The sequence below is a fragment of the Lacerta agilis genome, chromosome 1, assembly GCF_009819535.1.
Source record: "Lacerta agilis isolate rLacAgi1 chromosome 1, rLacAgi1.pri, whole genome shotgun sequence".
NCBI lineage: Eukaryota > Metazoa > Chordata > Lepidosauria > Squamata > Lacertidae > Lacerta > Lacerta agilis.
This window is the reverse complement of record NC_046312.1, coordinates 91,025,458-91,048,394: the sequence shown is the minus strand read 5'-3', so window position 1 is coordinate 91,048,394 and position 22,937 is coordinate 91,025,458. Positions and strand designations below refer to the sequence as shown.

General features: G+C 38.4%; 1 protein-coding gene across 1 annotated transcript in view; it reads left to right on the top strand.

The window, feature by feature from the left end:
* The window catches only part of SNX4 (sorting nexin 4), a 29,344-nt gene extending 9,410 nt beyond the window's left edge, over positions 1–19,934 (top strand). Inside the window, exons 5-14 of the mRNA XM_033163313.1 lie at positions 2,126–2,173; positions 2,900–2,955; positions 6,483–6,555; positions 8,072–8,133; positions 10,086–10,151; positions 11,861–11,950; positions 12,357–12,456; positions 14,131–14,276; positions 17,649–17,763; positions 18,106–19,934. Of these exons, the coding sequence (XP_033019204.1) occupies positions 2,126–2,173; positions 2,900–2,955; positions 6,483–6,555; positions 8,072–8,133; positions 10,086–10,151; positions 11,861–11,950; positions 12,357–12,456; positions 14,131–14,276; positions 17,649–17,763; positions 18,106–18,153 (804 nt within the window). The 3' untranslated portion in view covers positions 18,154–19,934. The remainder of the gene's footprint in view (positions 1–2,125; positions 2,174–2,899; positions 2,956–6,482; positions 6,556–8,071; positions 8,134–10,085; positions 10,152–11,860; positions 11,951–12,356; positions 12,457–14,130; positions 14,277–17,648; positions 17,764–18,105) is intronic.
* The last annotated feature ends 3,003 nt before the right edge of the window (positions 19,935–22,937 follow it).

Here is a 22,937-nt window from a genome sequence, read left to right as displayed (position 1 = left end):
AGCAGGCATAGGCAAACTCGGCCCTCCAGGTGTTTTGGGACTACAACTCCCATCATCCCTGGCCACTGGTCCTGTTTGCTAGGGATGATGGGAGTTATAGTCCCAAAACACCTGGAGGGCCGAGTTTGCCTATGCCTGGTGTAGAGTCTACACTGACTAGAACAGATATTTGGGACTTCATTCAGGACTCTTTCTCAGCTCTCCACTGTTGACAGTACTGAGTTAAGTGGACCAATGGTCTGATATAGTACAAGGCAAATACCTACATTGCTCTGTCTGAGACCCACTAATATAGACATCAAATAGAAGCCTGTTTTTTATTTAAAGCATGTAATATTACTTCTACTCATGTTCATGTTGTTTACTGGTTTATTTTCCAGTCCATTTTTAAGGGATTGATGTTTTATTCCCCTAGTTGCTTGGATTTGATCCTTCATTTTAATTGAAAAATAAACATTAGTGTAATGCACTTCAGCTCATAAACTGATTATTGGATACAGTTAATGAAATCTGTCAGGCCTTGTTCACCTGCTGTTGGCCTCTGTTGCCTCTCTTCTGTTGTGCTGGAAACGGCTTCTTCTGACCATCAAGCAGATATCTCCTTTAGCAACAGTACGGAAGTGAATACTACATGGACATACTGGAGTGCTGCGTCTGCAAGTTTACTGGACTTTTTGGAAAGGAAATAACTTTGTTTCATTTCACCTTTAATTTGTATACCATTTTTCTATATTGCTATACACAAAGTGGTTTACAAGCTGAAGAAAGTATGCAACATAGATCACACATTTTATAACAAAAAGTCATAATGAAAACATAACTTTAAAATAAACAACTTGTATCAAATAAAGTAATACTCAATAATCCATTAGAGTGTAGTAGTGCACAATAAAATTAAATATCAGCAAATAATAAACAGAAATTCACCCCTAACAATTACAATAAATAATTACTAAACTATAATCAATTAAAAAACAGCAAGTCACACTGCATAAAATGCCACAATACATACAAAACCATGTAAAAAGGATCAAATTGAAAAACAAAGACACATATAAAATTGTTTAAAAAACAAAAACAAAACCTTAAGTCCTTGTTTCTCTTCCCAGCTGCTTCTGCTGTTCTTAAAGTCATGGTCTGGAAACGTCTCCTAGGGTTGGAAGTGTATTGGGCAGAATAATGTAACAAGAAAAATCTACTGTAGGCTTTTGATAGTTGAATTTGGGTAATGGAAGCACCCCATTTTCATCTTGTTCTCTAGTATATCAAATCCATATTAATAGCAGTCCAGTCCTGCCTGTTGAAAGATTTTCAGGATTATTGATTGCATTTGCCCTGTAGGCAAAGTTGAAGTGTCTCGATGTCATAACTGAAAAAGGAGGGCTGCTAGCCTGCTCTTTTATTTTTATAGTGATTGGTCTTTTCTAGCTGTTGGGAAAAGGGTGAAGTGGGAAAGATTAACTGCCACAGAAGTAACTGGATAGAGCAATAGTTTTCTGTACACTACTGTGATATTTTAGAATGTGAGCAGTTGATAAATCTTTTAAAATAAAAATATCAGAACTGGCCATTAACTCTTCTCTTCCTGAGTATGACTCGTGTTTTTTGCATGGAGCCACCAGAGAGCCTTCAGATTTCTGAACAGGCATTGCTAGAATGTGTTTTATGAAAATAATGAAGCAAGTAATACATATCCTGGCTCTTATACCAGACTGGTAAATAACCAATTGCCTACTCATTTGAAGTGGGTACAAATTGATTCCAGGTGACAGATAGGAAATCATTGTAAACTGGAGCAGAGGTGGGTTTTTTAAACAAATTACTTTACATTGGTAAGCATGAGCAGATGGGATAATGAAAAGTCCTGTGGGCTGGTAGCTCTTGTGGATTTATTTGCAAGCCTGTCTTATATATGCAGGTGTCCTTTTATTTTATATAAACATTTCTATCCTGTTGTCCTAGTGCCCACTCAGGGCAGCTTACTGTATCTTAAAAACACAATACAGTAAAATGCTAACACTTTTTTGTGTTGGACCAGTGGTGTTACAGAGGCAGCACTCACACATTTATAATGCATTGAAAAATGAAATTGAAACTAAAGTTGAAATGAAATTTCCATTTCTAGGAAGGTGGATGGAAGGAGACGGTGAATGAAACAGGATTTCAGCTAAAGGTAATTATCTCCTTTTTATTATAATGTATGACACTCTCTCAAAGGGTAAGCCTAATTTGCAGCGTCATAATTTAATGTGAGGGGAGCAATATTCCAAATTAATTTTTGGTAACTGAAAGTTATGGCATAATATTGTAAAGAGATTTGAAGAGTAGAATTGTAGAGTTGGAAAGGACCACGAGGGTCATCTAGTCTAGCCACCTGCAATGCAGGAATTTTTCGCCTAACGTGGGACTCAAGGCCATGACCCTGAGATTAAGAGTCTCAACTGAGCTACTGCATCCCATTTCTGTTCATAGAAGTTTTGTGACATAGCAGCTAGGCCTCAGTTGTACCTCGTGTTGTGTTTGCTGCGGGTTGCGAATGACGCAGGTTACGAATGCGCTGAACCTGGAAGTACCGGTACGGGATACTTCCGGGTTCAGCGGTTTGCACATGTGCAGACGCGTCAAATGACGTCACACGCAGAAGCTCCGAATGACGACCCGCACGTGCGCAGAAGCGGCACTGCAGGTTGCGGACTGCTCATGATGCAAACAGAGCTCCGGAACGGATCCCATTCACATCCAGAGGTACCACTGTATACTCAAATGTAACTTGAAATATTGTTGCAATAACTGCTTTGAATCACAAGTGATACCATATTTTATTCTGGTGATATTCTTCTGAAATGTGTTTTATATTTATTTAAGTGAATAAAATTAGTGTCTGTGTGTTCTTCATTAGGCAGATTCTAGGTTAAAAGCCCTTAATGCAACATTCAGAGTGAAAAACCCAGACAGGTAAGTGTGTTTTTAGTTTGTTTTGCAATTGGGAGTTATAGTTAATGTGTAAATATTTTTTATTTGCTTACAAGGCCACCTTGTTGTTGGTTTTCACTCTCATTTGGTTTTGTTTGATTTGGTTTATTACATTTCTATGCTGCTTTTCATTCAAATGAATCCCAAAGTGGCTTACAAACAATAAATAATAATATGGTAGAACATAATAGAACATCACAAGTACAGGATAAATCATATAGAATAATTAAAAATAGCAATAGTAGAGTAATAGTATAGTAGTCTATAACAAAGCAACAACTAAAACAAGCTAAACCTCACAATTAAAGCAAAAGTCATATAGTTAACAAATCAATATGGCATTTATAATCTATAAAAAAATATTAACACCATTAACAAAATAGCAAGCAAAAGATGAACTAAGCACTGTTAAGTTCATACACACACATTCCACTCCCCCATGACTGGAAGGTGGGGCAAGGCAGGTGGAAAAAGCCATTACCAGCTCGCCAATGCAGAGTCTCTCACCACTCACAGGTGTTCCTTGGGCTGGAGGTGTCTCTCTCCCTTAACTCTTGGTTTATTGACTCTATCTCCAAAGAGTACCCAATGTAAATTTGAAAGGTGATCCTCATTCCCTTTCCCAAATCCCTTGGGCTGCTTCTCTGCCCTCTCCCAACTAGAGTGGTGTTGTTCTTTTTGTTTACATACAGAAAATGCTCCTGCATCCCAGTAATAATTTCCTACACATGCATCTCTCCCTTTCCTCCCTTGACATATTTCCACCCAATGGTAACTGTAAGCAGATAGGCTTTCTAAATGTCATAGTATGTCATTGAGATGACCACAATATATCTAGTAATAAATCCTCATGCTCTCCCACAGTAAAGGGGAAAACCCAGGGGTGAAAGGAATAATGTAGTAATGATGCAGCTGGAAGCCCAACTTTTGCTTTATTGTGAATAAGAGTATAGAGCATGCAAAATATGTAAGGGCAAGTGGTGTGCTGATCATTGGCCATACTGTTTGGGGCTGATGGAGAGCTAGAGTCACAACAGCATTTGGAGGGCCACAGGTTCCCCACCCTTGTCCTATCCTAATTCAACTCTGTTGGACCTCTGAGTATACATGTATAGGATGGTGCTGTAAAGCTCTTACAAATTTGATATTTTTTCATGGCTGATTTTGGGAGCCCCTCATTTATGCTGCAACTCTGTATTCAAATGACTTCATGACTAGTTAAAATGATCTCTCACAAATACAACCAACAAATACAAAACAGAACTTTTCCTTCTGCTTTAAGGTTTGTTGACTGGCTATGGCTCTCTTTCTTTCCATGTCTTTTGCAGAGGAAGTAGACTTTGAGGAGAAGGGCTTGGGAATTTTGACTGGTAAAAAGATGAAATGTTGTAACTAAAATATTTTCAGCTGGAGTCTTTTTGATTTAATAATTCAAAACTGGTTGCTAACAAGCATTTCAAAATATTAGCTGTTGCAGTTGTTCTTGAACTAAGCACAGAGCTCTTCCTGTCCTAAGCAATGACTAAGAGGGATGATGAAAATGTTGTGGCCTGCTGATGGAAAGAAAAGAATATCTCAGTGATGCATTAATTAAACTCTTTTTTGCATCATAATCTCTCTCTTTCCAAGCTCAAAGCTTTTTCTTAGTTTCCTTTACAACTCCAGCAGCTACTTTCCAAAAAGCAAATGCAGAACATGGCAACATCTTGCATGATGAAATTAGTGTCTCTGCTTGTGTTGGCTGAACCATGTGCTGATAAAGGCAATGCTCTCTAATTCCCTTCCATTCCCTAGACCACTTTTACATTTATTTCAGCCATGCTTGCTTACTCTTTTTCAGTTCTCTTTGTCCCCTGTTGCTATAAGAATGGGAAATTGGACTGTAGTTAGGCCTTTCCCTTATATTTCAAATGCTGGCAAAAACCCAAAATCAACAAACTCCAACTGAGGGGAGAATTCTCTCATTTTTCTGATATATTAATCTTGCACGTGGTTAACAGTAATGGTAGCTATTTTCAGGCAATGAGAATCATTTGTTTAGTGTGGAGACAGATGTGGAATTGTTTTAGAACAGTAGGGCTAGCTATACAGTATTTTCACTGAGTTCCGTACAAACATACAGTGTTCTTTCATGGACATGTAGCTGAAAGCTGGTACTAGATAGCACCTGTGACATCAACCACACACTCCTTCCTCCCCCACTCCATACCCCAAAGTCACAAAGTCTATGCCTTTGCTAAAGGTTGGGCCTTGTCATGTTCCTGATGATGGGGCCTACCTCTCATCCTTTATTTTTGCCAACTTTTCCTATAGCAGTGGGGCCTCCAGCTTTAGATTGGAACGGGGAGCTGCTGGTCTGTGTTGGATGTGCCCCTGAGACTTCCACACTTAACCCTCTGTGTCTCTTCTTCTCCCATCTCCTGCTGCAGTTGGCTTTGAAAAAAAGTTTTCTGTTGAATACTTTTTTCCAAGCCTAATTGCAGTGTAGGTTGGGTAGAATCTTGACAGGTTGTGCAGCTGAAGAAAGCACTGCTGTGATATATAACATTTCCTGTGGTTCCTGAAACCTTTGGATTCTGTTGGAGCATGCTGTGGCAGTATTTACAGATGCACTGTAAGCCCTTCCTTGCCATAGCTGAGTAAGTTCCTCAGGGATGAAATCAGTAGTAGCAAGAGTCAAAATAAGCCCATGTCAAGCTGAGCCTAATTTTTGAAGGACTCTGCATCCAGCTCTGCAAGCGCTCATGAATGTTTGCTAGCAAAAATATATTTTGAGAGTTCTTTTTTGAGAGTTCCAGCAACACTACTTCTGGCTGCTCTTAAATTCTTACATCTGCCTGCACCCTTAAATTACTCATTTTGCTGAGACACAGTTGCACTTTGAAAGCAGCTAACTTGTCCAAGCTAACTATCTTTCAGCAATTTTTATTAACTGTGTTTGTTCCACAGTCAGCACTACTTGGGGAAGGGTCTGATCCCCACCCCTTTTTAATGTGGTCATTATCTACAGAACCGTACCAAAAGCACTTCAGAAAAAGGGTTTAAGAAGGGCCAAATTTTTCTGTTGATAGCTGATTTTTAGGTTCCTGTATTTTTTAACTGAATTCACCATTTTGTGAATGTGCAGTCCTTGCTTTGCACTGGTAGCTTAAGTCACACATTGTAGTGTATTGTTTTCCATCTCTCTTAAACAGCTGAGGTTGTGCTTGAAATGTAATATTGCGCCTAAATGAGGGTACTACATTTCATTCCAGTATCTCTTTGTCCAAATAAATTGTTTTACAAGCTGACCAAATGGAATACTGAACAGGCTAGTAGTTAAACCCAAGTCCTTGTTTTGCTCAACCAACTCTTCCCTACATTAATAAGAGTTCTGCCAAATCCTTACTTTAGCTGATGGCTGCTACTTCAGGAAGCTAGAGATAATTCTATTCTGAAGCTGTCATACAGTTTATGGCAGTTTGTGTTCCTGATTGCTAATGATCTGCTATCTGTTTTTGCATTCCCAGGAGATTTACAGAACTTAAACACTACAGTGATGAGCTGCAGTCTGTCATATCACACCTTCTGAGAGTCAGAGCTGTAAGTGTTTCCTCCTTGGATTCTAATGGAGAGTAACATTTATCAACATTGGTTAAAGTACAATAAAATAATCCATCTATCCCTTGTTGATGTGCAGCTGATTTGATTGTAGTGCTGGGTTTTGGAAGTGGCTATTTATTTTTCTAAAAAAAAAAAAACGTGCCTTTGCTTTGTGTCCCAGAATTCAAGAAATAGCGAGAAGTTAGAAGAACAATCACATTTTTAAGTGTGGTTCTCTGATGTGAGGGGTAAAAAAAAACCAGGAACATTTTCACAAATTAAAAAAGTGGTGCTCAAAAATGGGACGCCCTTTGGGAGGTGTGGATAGTTAAATACTTCTTTTTGTGTTTACCAGTTAGATTATTATGTCCCCCCCACACACATATCCATTGTACTGTGTATAGTGTTCAACCTATTTGATTTGCTTTGATCCCTCCCAGAAGAACATCAGACTGTGCTGTGAACTCATGTGCCCATTTTGCCTCTTTAGCTTGTTGTGGGGCTGGGGAAAAGATTTATTTCAGAAGGATAGTTCCAGTTACAGGTGGGTAGCCGTGTTGGTCTGCCATAGTCAAAACAAAATCGAAAATTCTTTCTAGTAGCACCTTAGAGACCAACTGAGTTTGTTCCTGGTATGAGCTTTCGTGTGCATGCACACTTCTTCAGATACACATCTGAAGAAGTGTGCATGCACACGAAAGCTCATACCAGGAACAAACTCAGTTGGTCTCTAAGGTGCTACTAGAAAGAATTTTCGATTTTGTTTTGATTTCAGAAGGACTTCTGGTTGTGCAACAGAACTTGCCCTCCTATCCCGATATGCCCCTTAATCTGTTTTCAGGTTTCCCTCAACCCTCCAGAGCAAATTTGGGAAGGGCACTAACAGTACTTTGTTGGATTCTGCCCATAGTCTCCATGTTGTCTGTTTCTGTCTTCAGTCTATTTATTAGGGACTAGTAAGTAGCTGATATAATTCTGTTATTTCAGAAAGCTCAGTTTGTCTTGAAAGTGAGCCAGACTTCAGTGCTGGGAATATTGTCAAAAATTACAATTAAGGCTGGCAAAAAAACTCACACCTGATACATTACAGAAGAGTCAGCAACTATTTTGCAAATGCCATCATATCCCGTTCTAATATCCTTACATTTGGAGGCCATGGACCATTTGGACAACATTGTAATTCAGTTAAAAAAAAAAATCTATTAATGGTTTCTTAAACCAAAGAAAGCAGTCACAGTGTAAAAGAATATATTTTGGTGGATCATGATGGGATTGGAACAATGAAGAGAAAGCAGTTCAAATAACCATTTTCTTGTTTGGGTAGAGACCAACAAGGGAAGAGAAAATAAAATTCTTGCCCCCTGGTATTTTATTAATGTAATTCAGGCTACCATTCCAGAAGGCAAAAGTGGAATAGAGCTTTGTTAATGTGAATATCTTGTATAGTACACTTTTCCTAGAATGCTTCAGTTAAATAGTATGTCTGGAAAAACTAACCACTGCTTGCTTGCTTTAGAGAGTGGCAGACCGGCTGTATGGTGTGTACAAAGTCCATGGGAATTATGGAAGAGTTTTCAGGTAAGATATGAAAGCAGTTTACCCCTTGATTGACTGAGATTTTATTCCCACCTCTCCAATTCATATTGGACAAAATCAGCTATAAAAAACAAAACTATAAAACAACATTTTAATGCAGGAAAGCAGTAGATAAACAGTCAGGAGGTGGTGAGGGGAGACAGACAGTGAAGTTTTCAGCTGGTATCAGAAGAAAAGTTGGGGCGTGGGGGGGGGTGGAGCTCCTGTCATTGGGAGATTCACATCCTAAGCATCTTCATACCACAGAAGGCTCCTTTCTCACATGAAACCTGTTGGGGGGAAGTGACTAGTGGGTGCTTCGCTTCCAGGGCTAATAGAAGCTTGGCCAAAGGTGGGGTGGGGGCGTTGTTCATGTTGTGGTCTCAGCCCTGATCAGGTTTTCTCCCTGTGACTTAACACCACTTAAAAAGCTTGTAATGTAACATCAATGAGTTAAGTATCGCATGCAATTTAGTCTTTAAAAACTCTGTGTTTTGCTCTTGTCAGTAAATGTTGCCGAAAAGCATCTCTAACGCCTTTTTAATCAAATTCAACAAAACATATTGCTACGTCCAAACTGGGTACAAACTGCAGACTGGGCTAGAGCTGAAGTCTCAAGAATCAAAAGAAAAAATTCCATGACTGCAGAAGGCTAAGAACCACTTCTTAGCTCTGTCTGGAAATGCCAACACTGCTACCAGTACTTGAGTGTATTTTGTTGCCTCCCAGCTATCAAGAAAAGGGAAGCAAGAGGTAGCTTATTAGCAGATCCCCTTTGAAGTACCAGGTACTTTGCCTGTACCTTATTCTGTGCAAAGCCTGGGAGAAAGTCCAGCCACATTGTGACATCATGAAACGTGACTGGAGAGCCTGAACCTTTTGATCACATTGCATGTGACATAAATGACAGGTGACTTTTTAGTGCTGTAAGAAACCAACCACCATCATGACAATTGCCAAGTTGATCTATATTTAGTTGTTTCAAGAGCTGACTGAAGCAATAAGCTTTTGTGATTCGTATGCCTGATTGTGAACTTAACTTGGCCATCTTACTGGAAAATTAAAGAATCTGATTCTACTTTTTGTGTTCTGCAGCTGGCACATTTAATCCACTAGGCTAATTGATTGCAGATGTGCATCTCTGATTTTAGAACTCTAAACTGTATCAGTAACACTCCTGTAATTACGCTAGATAGAACACAAGATGAACTGCACATTAGTTTTTGAAGTGCTTGGTTTCTTTGCAAGATTTCTGTAGGTTTTCAGTAATCTTATTAAAAATGTTATTGAGATTTTAACATAAAATGACATAACAAAATAATATAAGACATTAAGACAATATTACTGGAACTCATGGACAGTAGACACAATGTTGCCAAAAAATAACAGACTATATTTGGTGAAAGGTTAAGTGCCATCTTTGTTTTAAAATTCTGCTATGGATCTGGTGATAACAAATAGACACAATCAAACGCCATCAAAGTATGTTTCAGGCTCTGGATGAGAAAATATTTCTTTTTAAAATTAAAGCTTTATTCAGTAGGAAATTTAGTGATAACATAAAGGTGAGAAAGAGTGCTTCTCCCCCAACTTTTGGGAAGTCATTTGTTTTTAAGTGTAGTAAAATGACATGGTGATGCTTTCCAGTTTTAGATGTTCAAACAAGCTTCTTTTGGGGGGCTTAAACTGTTGGTAGTTATTAAAAGTCATATTTTACATGTGGTGTTTGAGATAGGATAGCATATATTATAATAGACGTTCAAATTTTGCATTCAGAACTACTGCTTGCTTGGAGAAAGTACAGCAGTTTAGCCAAGTATAACTTGGAGGTTTCTCCATATAGATACCACCTGGGGAGAGACTACATACAGGATGCAGCATATTAACTTTCTCACCCTTCATGTGTTGTGTTGTTTCTTATTTAAAGGTTTTTTCTTTTCTTTTTTTGTCTCTAGTGAATGGAGTGCAATAGAGAAGGAGATGGGGGATGGGCTGCAGAGTGCTGGCCATCACATGGATGTGTAAGTATTGACTATCTGAGAGTTGATGGAATCCAGATGGACACATTAAGAAGGGGTGCATGTGTAGGAAAACGTAGTTTTGAGAAGATGGTGTGTTTTGAAAAAGAGCACTGTAGGCTGTTCAGTATTTCATTGGCTTCAGCTTTGGACTGCTTCAGAATCTGTTGCATTAAGTAGCCCAAGGAATCCCTGGTGACTTAAAAAGGATTTCTTTTTATTATTATTTTGAAACTATAGAAGAAGTTCGAAACGCTTCCAGAGTTTCCTTTAAGCTACTATGCCAGAAACTGGTAGAATGAAACCTGATGTTCTCCATTTGTTTGACAGCAGTAGCTGTTCCATAGATACTATATAACTTTATAGGTTTGTTTTTTTAAAGTCACATCTATTTATTGCCTGAATTTTTAAATGGGTTCTGTAGGGTATTTAAAATCTGAGGAATTTTCAGTTATTCTAATATTTTGCAGTTTAAAGTCCTACATGACTCAGGCCCCAGGTATCTGAAAGACTGCCTCTTTCCCTACAGATTTGGGTGATGAGATTGGCAGTTCCTCCATCCTCAGTGGCTGGAGACCTGTGAGAGAGCATTCTTTGTGGCAGCCCCTAAGCTGTGGAACTCACTCCCAATAGTGGTGTGTCTGGCACCTTCACTGTACAGCTTCCGATTAACGTTCTTTACCTTGACCTTTGATATCTGAAGTTTATATTGTCATAAAGTATACACCTATTTTTAGGACCCACCTTATTTTTGTGATTGAAAGTTGTTTTTAACTGTTTAAATATTGTGTTTCAATGGTGTAACTCACCTGGGATCTTATGGTGGTCTTAGGGATCTTAATGTAAAATCATCATCATCATCATCATCAACAACAACAACAACATTTAGGCAGAGTTATCAACATGTTTATTTTGCATTGATCAGTATGGGAAGGTAAAACTTTAGGCTAATTCTCTCTCATTCTGAAGCCAGTGGGACTTAAAATGGTGTAACTCTGCTTAAGCAGTCAGCAGGGGCTTTGACCATAATGGTGATGGAAGGGGTTGGGGGCTGCGGTCTGCTTTTCTCTCTGGCTGTCTTTGCATTTGTAATGCCTGGAAACCAAGAGTGACAGCTGAAGCTCTCAGGAAGCCAGAGCCTGCCTATCAAAGTTAGCTGATCCTCCATCTTAAGGATTATAGTTTCAAGAAGTGTCCCACTGAGTATTCCTTTAAGTGTCTTCAACACTTTGCATCCTGGAAAGCACTGGGGAAGCTTTTTCAAATTGGCAGAATACCACCCCCTTTCTGGCTGCACTGCAACATTTCTTAAAGTTATTTGGTATAATAATATTTGATCAATAGGTGAGCACCAAAATTCTTCCCCTGCCTTAATGTAATAGTTGTCTTGTAAAATTCAGTTGGTATGTTTTTCATATTTTTAGCTCCCTATTTGACTGAAGAGTGACAATCAACTACTCTAACGTATTTTATTGGGTTTCCCTCCCTTGCAATAAACTGATTTCTTTTTAGCAGGAAATATATTACTAATATAAGATTTATCGTTTCATTGTAGCAATGGCTTGGAAGGCTTTTAAGGAGCATTTCTCACAAGTGCCTTTTCAATATATTTTGTTGTTGTGAGAAATATGTTTCTTGACTAGTACATAATTATTTTACAACACTGATGAAGTTTCAGGGGCTCTTTTATCTGTTATGCTCTCTTTTGGTAGGTATGCAGCTTCAATTGATGATATACTAGAAGAGGAAGAACATTATGCAGACCAATTGAAAGAATATCTCTTCTATGCAGAAGCTCTTCGGTAAGCATATTAGCATAATTTCTATGATGATTCTAGTTATGTTTAAAGCATAGCAGTTTACAAATGTAAAAGATTATTGTGGAGGTGAGTTCAAAAGCTTGCTCATACATGGAATTCTGGAACAAGTTGCTTTCTCAGCCCTTTCTCCTGATCTGTTTGTAATAGGGAAATAATGGGGCTCACATAAAAGTAGTTGTATGGGATGTGACAGAGGTGCATATAGCTGTAAAAGTGAGTTGAAAGCAACATTCAGAGAACAATTCTCCTTAGCATGTTAATTGGATCAGTAATGCATTAATAATGATGATGGGATTATTAAAATTCAGGCTAGATTTTGGTTAGGATGTGTATTTAAAATCTGATTTAAACAGCTGCACATGAATCTCTTTTATTGATTTATTTTTAGGGCTGTTTGCAGGAAGCATGAACTTCTTCAGTATGAATTGGAAATGGCTGCTCAGGATCTGACATCGAAGAAGCAGCAATGTGAGGAATTGGCGACGGGAGTAAGCCTGGTTTCATTTTTTTCCACTTTCCTTTCCAAAATCTAGAATTGGAGAAAGCCAGGTTCTTACACTAAATGGCATTAATGTATTGCTTGCTGACAAGAGACTTGTGAAGGGTCTTACTCAAGTTGTAGATCTTAGTAATTTATTTCACAGCGATTTATGCTGTTCATGCAAAACTTCTGTATGGAAAATGTATGTGTTGACCACAAGGGTATGTTACATGCTGCTCGATAAAGTGCAGTTTTTGAACTTAGAGGGAGGCAGGAGAGAGTGAGGGAGAAACTTTTTACTTTTAGACATTTTAAAGTATTACAGAACAACTTCCCTTGTTCAGTGGCCTGGGAGGCACCCAATGAATTTGGATAAACAGGAGTGTTCTGTGTACTTGGGTGGTATTGACATCGGCATAGTGTGTCTCATTGGCCAGATTTTGAGAATGCACAGTACTGCATTCAGAGTACTATTATGGATAGCTTTATTTGTCTAACACCATATATGTTTGTGGTGATGGTGAAAATGGAGTTGATCATTTGAGTATAAGTCAAAAGGGCAGGAAGCTGTTTGTTTGGAATTTAATTGCATTTTAAAAAAAACTGTTGTGGAAGGGATGCATGTCGGGTAGGAATAGAAAGGAAGATATAAGCCATGGGAAATATTAAATTTATTGTAAATCATAAGTATGTATGATATAATCTCCTTTTAATTACTAGTTTTTATCCCTTACCTGTTTTAAGTCTTATGTGTTCAGTTTATCCGTATGTTTTATCATATGCTGGTCTGTGACCAAAATAAAGTTTGATACTGATACTCCCTGACCATACCAGGAATAGAGCAGTGTGTAAAAAAATAAAACACCAAGACGGAAATCTTGCGTATGGTTACTTAAATCTTTCTGAAACAAATGGAGTAGCTTAACTCCCTTGTAACCTAAACATCCAGCTGTAAACATGGACTACTGAAAGAGGAGTACTGTACTTATAATCAAAATTCAGTAATAGCTTTTTTAGAGTTGGAGCCACTGTTTCATTGGTTCATTTCAGAGAATCCTCTGAACCATTATTTGGAGGACTCGGGACTTGCTCTATGCTTCTCTTTCTTTCCCTGCTTCTCATCTTTATTTCTGCTTAACGTTAGTTTGCCAAGGTAGCCTAATTTGTCCAACTATAGTTGCTCAGAAATGGAGCACGCAATTGGCTCCAGGGATGGGATTGTGTAAGCCGGCAGCATATTATTGGTCTCAGTTGTACCATGCTGCATTAAGTAAAGATACATAGTTAAAAATAAAAAAATCTTGATTTAGGCTTAAGTTTAACAGTCTGTCTCTTTTAGTGTGAGATCTAACATGGTGTCATTGTTAAGAATGTCGTAACTTGGATGAGGGAGGTTCTAATTCCCCCTTTGCCCCCCTTGGCTGTGAAGAGCACTAGGTGTCCTTGGGGGCAGTCATCCTAAACTGCTTCACAGGGTGGCTGTGAGGAAATCAGGGTTTGGAAGAACCAAATATGTTATTGATCTCTTTGAAAGACAGCTGGGATAAAAATAGAATACATTTTATATGCAGCTAAATATTTTGAAGTTATGTGTGCCATATAAGCTTTCCTTATCCATATGTTTGGGCACCTTCCCCTCCAGAAAAGCAAATTTCCTAGAATACATGTTTACTGTTTTCAGACTGTAAGAACATTCTCCTTGAAGGGAATGACCAGCAAACTGTTTGGCCAGGAAACACCAGAACAAAGAGAAGCAAAGATAAAAGTGCTCGAAGAACAGATACGTGAAGGAGAGGAGCAGCTCAAAGCAAAGAATTTAGAAAGCCGGTAACTGTTGATCATGTTTAAAGAAAATGTAGATGTGAAAGTCATATTTGTGCAAGCTGACAGTATGCTGCCAGCATCTGACTATCTTTGGAAACTTTGGTTATATGTTAAATGGCTAAATACGAGGGAAGCAGCTATCTGGGATCTGTCACACAACTTTTATATATTTCTGGTGTTTATGAGTTTTTGCAAAATCATTCACTTGCAAAAAGAACATATTCAGTATTAGTCAGAGTAGCCCTATTGAATAGTATGACTTTCATTGGCTATCACTCCACATTCTTAGCTACTGCTCATGAGAGAAAGCTGAACACTTTCAAAGCATGTTTCATGGTTTATTGTGTGTGTTCTATTAAGGTAGTAATAGGTTTAGCAGGCTGGCTTCTCTGTCACAGAACTGAATACAAACATAATGCTTCACACAGAAAACTTGGTTAACTAAAAAAATCCCTTTGAGATTTTATAGAAAGCATAGGTAGCGTCCTATTAAGGTTAGATTTATCAACAGGCTACTCGTGAACAAACAGAATGATCTTTTGCTAGGAACAAAAATCTTAGGAAATAAGTGCTGACATTTCCAAAACCAGTGTATTTGTTGCAGAGGAAAACAGCTTTTACGATTTCCTGTGTAAGGATTGCAGCTAAGAAGATCAATATGTTCAGTGTTATCTGTACATCTTGGTTTAAAAAAACAAAAATTCAGCACCCAGGGAAACCAGGCTTCATGCCAATAGTGGATTTCTCTGTGACCTGCATGAATTATGTAAATTTTGTGTATTTGCATAGTTAGCAAGTTCTTTGCAGAATTCTCCTCATCTTTATTATTGTGCATAATTCTGGCTTTGTTAGGCATGAGATTGCGAGGCAAGGAACTGTATAGGACACTGAAGGCCCCCTCCTTCAGCAGTCCCTCTGGCTTTGAAAGCTTCAGCAGATGTTTCCCAGACACTTCCAAACAGATCTTTGCAATCACAAGCAAATTTTGCTTTTAAAAATGAAAGCTGAGATTCTCAGGAAGCTGGAGTTCTGCTCTCCCACAGAATTGCAGCATACACATGACCCTGAATAATCTATTCCATTTAATGAAGGGCAAGTTTGTATTTTACTTTTGCCATGCAAATTAATAAATGCTGTTCAGGTCTGTGGGGAACATGGTTTGGGGTTGGATTCAGAGAGTAGGCTTATGCTCACGGAATACTCATCACAGAAGGGAGGGTGTTTCTCATCAGTTTTTCCCTCCCCCTGCAACTTATTGTGCCCCTGAAAATCTTCTGTGGAGGATTGGAAAACTCTTCAGAACAGAAGGGAAGATGCAGGGAGAATTGACAAAAATTGCCTCCTCTTCCACCTCCCCACACCTTGTTCATTTCACAGAACTGTCAGTTTGGATTGCAACCCCTTTCCCTGAATGGAAAGTTGTGTCTGAGAAGCTGGGAAAGGTGCAGAAAATGACAAGTAACGTAATCAAAAAGCGGGAGCCATCTATTATAAGGAAAGTTTGCAATGTTGCAAAGTGTGTGTGTGTGTGTGTGTGTGTGTGTGTAATGTATAAAATTATGCATGGTGTGAGGAAAGTGGATGGAGAGAAGTGGATGGGCTCATTCAGTGAAGTGGAAGGCTCAGGACAAACAAAATAAGGTTTTCCACACAGCACGTAATAAAACTGTAGAATTCACTACTGCAAGATGTAGCAATGAGCATCAACTGGGATGGTTTTAAAGGGGGATTAAAATGGTGGCTGTTTATTACTTCCAGTATCAGAGGCAGTGTGCTGGTTGCCGGGGAGCATGAGCTGGGGAGTGCTATTGCACGCATGTTCTGCTTGTGGGCTTTTCATAGCCATTTAAATGTTTGCACACTGTGGCAACAGAATGCTACTCTATGTAAGTCTTTGGACTGATCAGTAGACTTCCAAGGTCCTTGAGACAGTTCATCTGGGAAAAGGTCTGACAATGAAAATCTGTCAGGTCATAAGAAGTAGAAGAAGGGAACAGGTTTTGTTTCCATCTCAATGGAGTGTATTATTGCAGCCCCTTTTCTTTCTTGCATAGGATGAATGTCTACCATTCATTTCTATTCAAGAATGCAAAGCTGATGCAGTTAAACCATGTAAGTATTGCCTCCAAGCTTTGGGGTCTTGGTTGGGTGATACCTTTTTGATCCATTGAACAGTTTTGAGTGTTTGAACAGTCACTGGTTATACATAGATAATGAGTGTTATGCATACTTGCTGTTAATAAAATGTTTAGAGACATTGACACTTTGTGTCAAAATGATTGGGAAATGCAATCTGGTCACTGAAAAAGGCACCAAGTTTTCAGTTTAGAAATAAAATACTTAAAATGTTAACTCCCATCAGCTTGCCAGTAAAACTATTCCAAACTTCCCAAAGAACAAACAGTGCAGAATACTCAAGAGGGAACTCCTGGAGACCACCTTGCTTATTTCCTTCCTCCTCCCCCCACCCCCTTACCCATATTTGTATATTTAGACACCAAGTTGTATTTTAATCCCCAAGGCTGCTTAGGAAATAGTTTCCACATTCCAGAATCCACAGCAATAAAATACTTCCGTGAAAGGTTAAAATTCCAAGTAGCAAGCTGTCCAGATCTCCATCTGAGTCTCGAGCAGTGAAAGAAGCATGGGGGGGGGGGGGATGCATTAATTACACGTAGTTATGTGGCCACAAAATTTTAATCCAGTATTTTAATCCAAAAATTTAATCCTGTATATAAACTGACCCCAGTTGAGCTAATTGGAGAATCTGGATTGATAATTAATGACACATTAAATTGATAAATGCACAACTGCAATTAGTGAGCAAAGATGAGAGAAGGAATCCTGAAAAATCCTGAAAATCACAATCTTTCTTGAATATGTCCCCTTCTCATGAGCAGTTACAGTTGCTTCTCACATTGAGTAAAGGTAAAGGGACCCCTGACCATTAGGCCTAGTCGCGGACGACTCTGGGATTGCGGTGCTCATCTTGCTTTATTGGCCGAGGGAGCTGGCGTACAGCTTCCGGGTCATGTGGCCAGCATGACTAAGCCGCTTCTGGCGAACCAGAGCAGCGCACGGAAATGCCGTTTACCTTCCCTATTTATCTACTTGCCCTTTGACGTGCTTTCGAACTGCTAGGTGGGCAGGAGCAGGGACCGAGCAACGGGAGCTCACCCCGTCGCAGGGTTTCGAACTGCCGACCTTCTGATCGGCAAGACCTTAGCTCTGTGGTTTAACCCACAGTGGCACCTGAGCACCACTCACATTGAGTAGGATGGCGCCAATTTTTCATCCAGTAAATAACAGGATTGATAGCTTGGGCTTACATGATGCAGGCATTTTTTGCACTAACTTGTTTTCCATTTGTTGCAGTGACTTTATGAAAAGTGCCTGGACTGATATTGAACGCTTCAAAGAGCAAAAGAACCATGACTTGAAAGAGGCCCTGATCAGTTATGCTGTAATGCAGATCAGCATGTGCAAAAAGGTAAGTTTGTTGGACTAATGTTTTAAACTTGGGAAGCACAGTATGAAGATTTAATACATGTTTCTGCCCTCAGGATACTCCTCTCTGCATTACTCAGTAGCCTGCTTCCACAGCTCTATTCTGTTATGCTCTGGGGATAGGAACATTCTGTTTGTGCTTAAGCTTAGAGCATGCATTACATGATGAATGTAAGATTTGTGCTCCTCCATCATGTGTAAAATTCCCAGGATTTTTAAGTGGAAATGGATGCATGGATTTGGGAAGTTGATTCTATCCAACTGTCAGCTTGAAAGCTCGCTTCAAAACCAGCATTTTCTTTGTTTTTTTCTATTTCTTATGAAGGGAATTCAAGTTTGGACAAATGCAAAAGAATGTTTCAGCAAGATGTGATGTATAGAAATCAGTCCTTCATGACAAATCACCAGATAAAAGAAGCACAAGTGCATGAACATGGATACTAAGTTGCTACATTATTAAACCATGGAATTGGTCTATTTGTGAAAGTAGGGCACAAAGAATTGGTCTCTGTTCCTTGATGGCCACCTTGTGGCTTCTTTTGCATGCAGTAGCAAATTGAACATTGTAGTTCTCTCTTGAGGTAAGGCTATAAGGAGGATCCAAGTTGGCTCCAATGATTACATAAACTAAACTGTTCAACATACTAGGCTCTTGAACCACCAATCTTTGCACTATATAAATCATTTCCAGGTGCCCCTTCTTCATATGTTGCTGTTTCACAATTGTAATGCTATAAGATATTCTGATGTTTTCCCCATTATTATTTCTTTTTGTCATGGCACAAAATTATGTTTTCAAAGTTTAAGCACCATCTGTAACATAACACAGGCATTGTGCATCTCTGAAGAAACATTTATCAAAAAAAATTAGCTTAATCTTTATATCAAATTTTTTAACAGTGGGGGGTGCTCCATACAGTACAATGTGGTGTTTCTGTGCTTGAATTTAAAACCAATAGAAATCTATTATAGAATTTCTCTAATTGCCAGCACATGATTGAACAATTAGCACTGAATAGTTACTGTTACTGACCTCAGTAAAAATGCTTAACACCAGCTTTAAATTTACTCAGCATCATCCATTAGGTTAAAAGTATTTGGTTCTGCATCAATGTGTCTTTTTAAGATTATGCTGAACATAAAATTATTCCCCTTGTTGAATAGTAACAGCGTTCCACCCCACCTGGAAGAACACTATTAATCTGAATTGCTTTTGCTTACCCTTGTAGCAACATAAATGTGAATTGTATTTATATGTATATGCATCTGTTTTATTTACTGCACTCATTTAGTCCAGATTTTTTTTTTAAAGGGAAATGAATAGAATGAATTGTTTGGTGTCCTCTCTGGTACAGTGTGTTCAAAAGCAAGGTTGCTCTTGCTCGCTCTGAATCTTAAAATGCAAGACACTAATTCCCAGCTGTAGGAAAGATCTAATGCACATTTGCTCTTCTGCATAGGAGTCTTTAAAATGTCACTTGAGTAAATGTGGAATCATGCCAGACACAATTGTAGCAAAGCTTCTGAGATTAATAGTATTCATTTGTCAAGTATGCATTTAATTATTTCGGATGATAACACTGTATTAGTTTACATATTCCAAAAGAACTACTTAATCTGTTTATTTCCCCCAAATCAGATCTTGTTTCTTGCTGCAGTTATAAAACCCATGTTTCCAGAGTAAAATGTTTTCAGCTAAATTGATGTAATTCTTGATGTATGGTTTGAAAGGTTAACAACTTATTTTAAGAATGGTTTCATCTTTATTGTTTAAGTGGAAAATTCAGCCACCTTAAGATGGATATATCTATTGCCAATCATTCCATTTCAAAGAACTGTAGAATCTGAGTCCTAAAACTGAGTAAAAACTTGTACATTCCAAAAAACAATAAGCAGCTACAAAGTTAGATTTTTCTAGTAAACTTCCTAGAGTAGTCGTGCCTTAATTTAATACCACTAGGCACTTGGAATCAATATTTTCCATGCACTTGATCTTCCTAGTGCCTTCCCCTATCCCGCCCCTCTATTTCATATGCTGTATGACTTAAATGTATTAGTATGCCTTTTTCTTGCTAACTGTATTAAATCTGAGAAGGGATCAAAAGGTTCTTGTATGCTTTGTGCCAAATGCTAAATAAAACTACACTTTATTAATTTTTGTATTTTTTGCACTTATTTTGAATTGTCCAGTTATTAAAATGGTTGTATCCTATATTGGGCTTCATTTACTTTTTAAGAGGTACATTTTCATTTGATGTTGGACTCAAATTCTTGATTGCTAATATACATCTCTTTCTCCCTCTAAAAAATAACCTCAAATTCATTTTTGCTCAAAGTAAACTAGTACATCAGTCCTATTTTAGATGAGGATACTGGTTGATGCACTGCTTCAGATGTAACCTAAAAGATGGATTGGGCTATCATTAATAAGCTCATTGCCCTCCTGCATGCTCGATCATTCTCAGTAACAGCAGACTTCCACATCTTATCTGTCCAATACTTCATGGAGAGTATTGTTTGCAATTTTTAGTTTTTGTAGAATTTAAGGGAGTGTGCATGTTGTTCTCAGACAGTCTTCCACCCAGGCACTGACCCAACATAGATCTACTTAGCCTCTGGAAGGGTGCTGCATCATATTGCTGGGAATCCTGTATATAATATATTATTATAACAATGAATTGTACTTCTTGGACTGCCCTCAAAGCAGCGGAGGAGGCACAAGAAGGGTACTGCCAATTTCCCCAAGACACTGAAGAGAGTGCAATTTCAAGGTACTAACTTTTTTATTGGAGCAGACCAAAAGGTCTCTTGGTTCCTTATTAACAGAAGTTTTCTGTAAAAGGAGAGAACTTTGATATGACAAAAACACAAAACAAGCATTGCATCTGACAAGTTATACCTGAAACACATAAGGCATAAAAACTTTATGGACTGCTTTAATAAAGCAGGATTTTAGCACTTTTAAAGGTTTGCCTCACTTTGGTTTCTTGAGATACTGGAGCTAATTGACTTTCCAACATGTCTCAGAAAAACTGGCATCCCCTATAGACTCTGCAGTACTGTGAAACAAGTCTGTTTCTGTTTCAAATTGTTCTAATAGTGTGTTGTTGAAATGTTGGCTACTCAGCAAAAGGAAAATTGTGTGCATAGCCCATCAACAATGTTTCTACAAGTGTATTGATAGGAACATATTGCTACCTCACCCGCAAATACTATAGCAGTTGGTAGAACCTCTCTCTAGCTTGCCATATTTGAAAAACCTTAACTCGTATTGAGCTCAGTTTTAGAGAGTTTAACTGTGTTACTATGGTGCCCAAAAGACAAGCTGTTAGTTCAGTACATTTTGCTATTTTGAAGTATCCAGGGAAAGCTGTCGGGAGTATGCCAACAATCATAGTGGCTTGCTCTGTGCTTCATAATGTCAGCATCTATATGAAGGTTAAGTATTAGAAGTGGAACATTTACAAGACAAATGGAACATGTGGCTGCATCAACCATTAGCAAGCAAGCTAGCTAATCTTACTATCAACTATGCATGGATTTCTTTCCAATAATTTTTTAGATAGGTAAACTAATAAGCTAATATTTGCATAAGGAATATATACTGCACATAGATGCTCATATACTTCTTGGGGATTTTGCTTTCTATATTCAGTTTCAACATGGTATTCAGGTATCTATTTTGACATCTCAGACAATTGACTCCGACTATCTTACAGAGATGGATATTTCAACAATAATTTAATCTAACAATATTAAACATGCTGGATTGCAAAAATAATTATTCAGACCTGTTTTGTAGCCAAGGATCTGTAGTCTCTGCCCCCACCCCTACAGTACAGGTGTGAGTTCACAAATTGAAATTTCTGCTATGAAAAATTTAGGACAGAGAGTTTGTTGGAGAGGTAGATATGGAGCAGCAGCCTTGAATCTTCTGAACCTTTGCTAGATACTGCATAGCTTCTCAAGGTAAGGAAAACTTGTGAGGAATAGACTATCCTTTCTGCTTAAAATTCGATATGGACTGAATAGGCTCTTTGTGCTTTTTAACTGCACTTATTCATTGAACTGTGGTGTCTACATATACTCTCTTGTAATTAATTTTTGGGCACAGTTTTGATTTATGAATGTAATAAAAATTACTTACTGACAAACAAACACATTTTATAAACCCGAATGTGAATAACCGTACATCTCCCAACTAGTGTCTACCAAAATTTGTTCCCTTAGAATGAAAAGTATTTAGGTAAAAGAAATGTTTGATTATATATTGCCCCCTAGTGTCAAAGTATTTCAAAGTAGCCTAACACACACAAAAATAAGGAACAACCTTTTGCAATGGTTATCACATTTTCACAGGAGAGGAATCTGTAAAGAAATAGGTATCACATAACATCTTATGTGAAAATGGGGTGTTAGTAAACTCCCCCTTCTAAATAGTCTGGAGACTCTGCAACTGTCAAATGCCCCTTTCTACGCACAGTTTCCTTCCTGTCCCAGACTCATCTGCCATAATTCTCTCCTGTTGCACCTAAGTAGGATCCGCATTGTTGAGCAGCTGGGATCTTTAATCTGAACTCTGGAACTGCCAGCCATTATGGAATGCAATTGTTGGCAGACAAAGGTAAATTGCATTCTAAGTATCAGGTGTGTTAGCAGGTGGACTGGAAGAATCAAGGCTGAAAGTTTCATATCCACTTCTGATAGATCCATAAGCCACAACTTTTTGGCAGTGCTAGCAGGATGTCAGATTTGTGTTTCTCTACGTGATCTCAACCTCACCCCTGTTTTCTATACATCAAAACAAAAATAAAAAATTCAGGGGAGCACAGATTTATTATTTCTGGCCCAATGCTGAGGGCTTGGACATGCCTAGTGCAGCAATTGCTGGACTATGTTAAACCATGGTTAAAATGAAATAGGTATGGCAGGAAAAACAGCATACGAGTCACTGCAAGCTTTTCAAGGAGATCTATGTATTAGTTCAAGGGTTGCCATAAAAGCCACGGGCAAAAAATTACATACTGTACCAGATTTTTTTGTTTATGTGGTTCCATAGAATTGGAAAGGTGTCACAGATTTACTATGCGGTCTGCTTTCAAGACACCCCCAATTCAAAATGGTGGCTAAAATGTAATTTCCCTTACATGCTCAAAG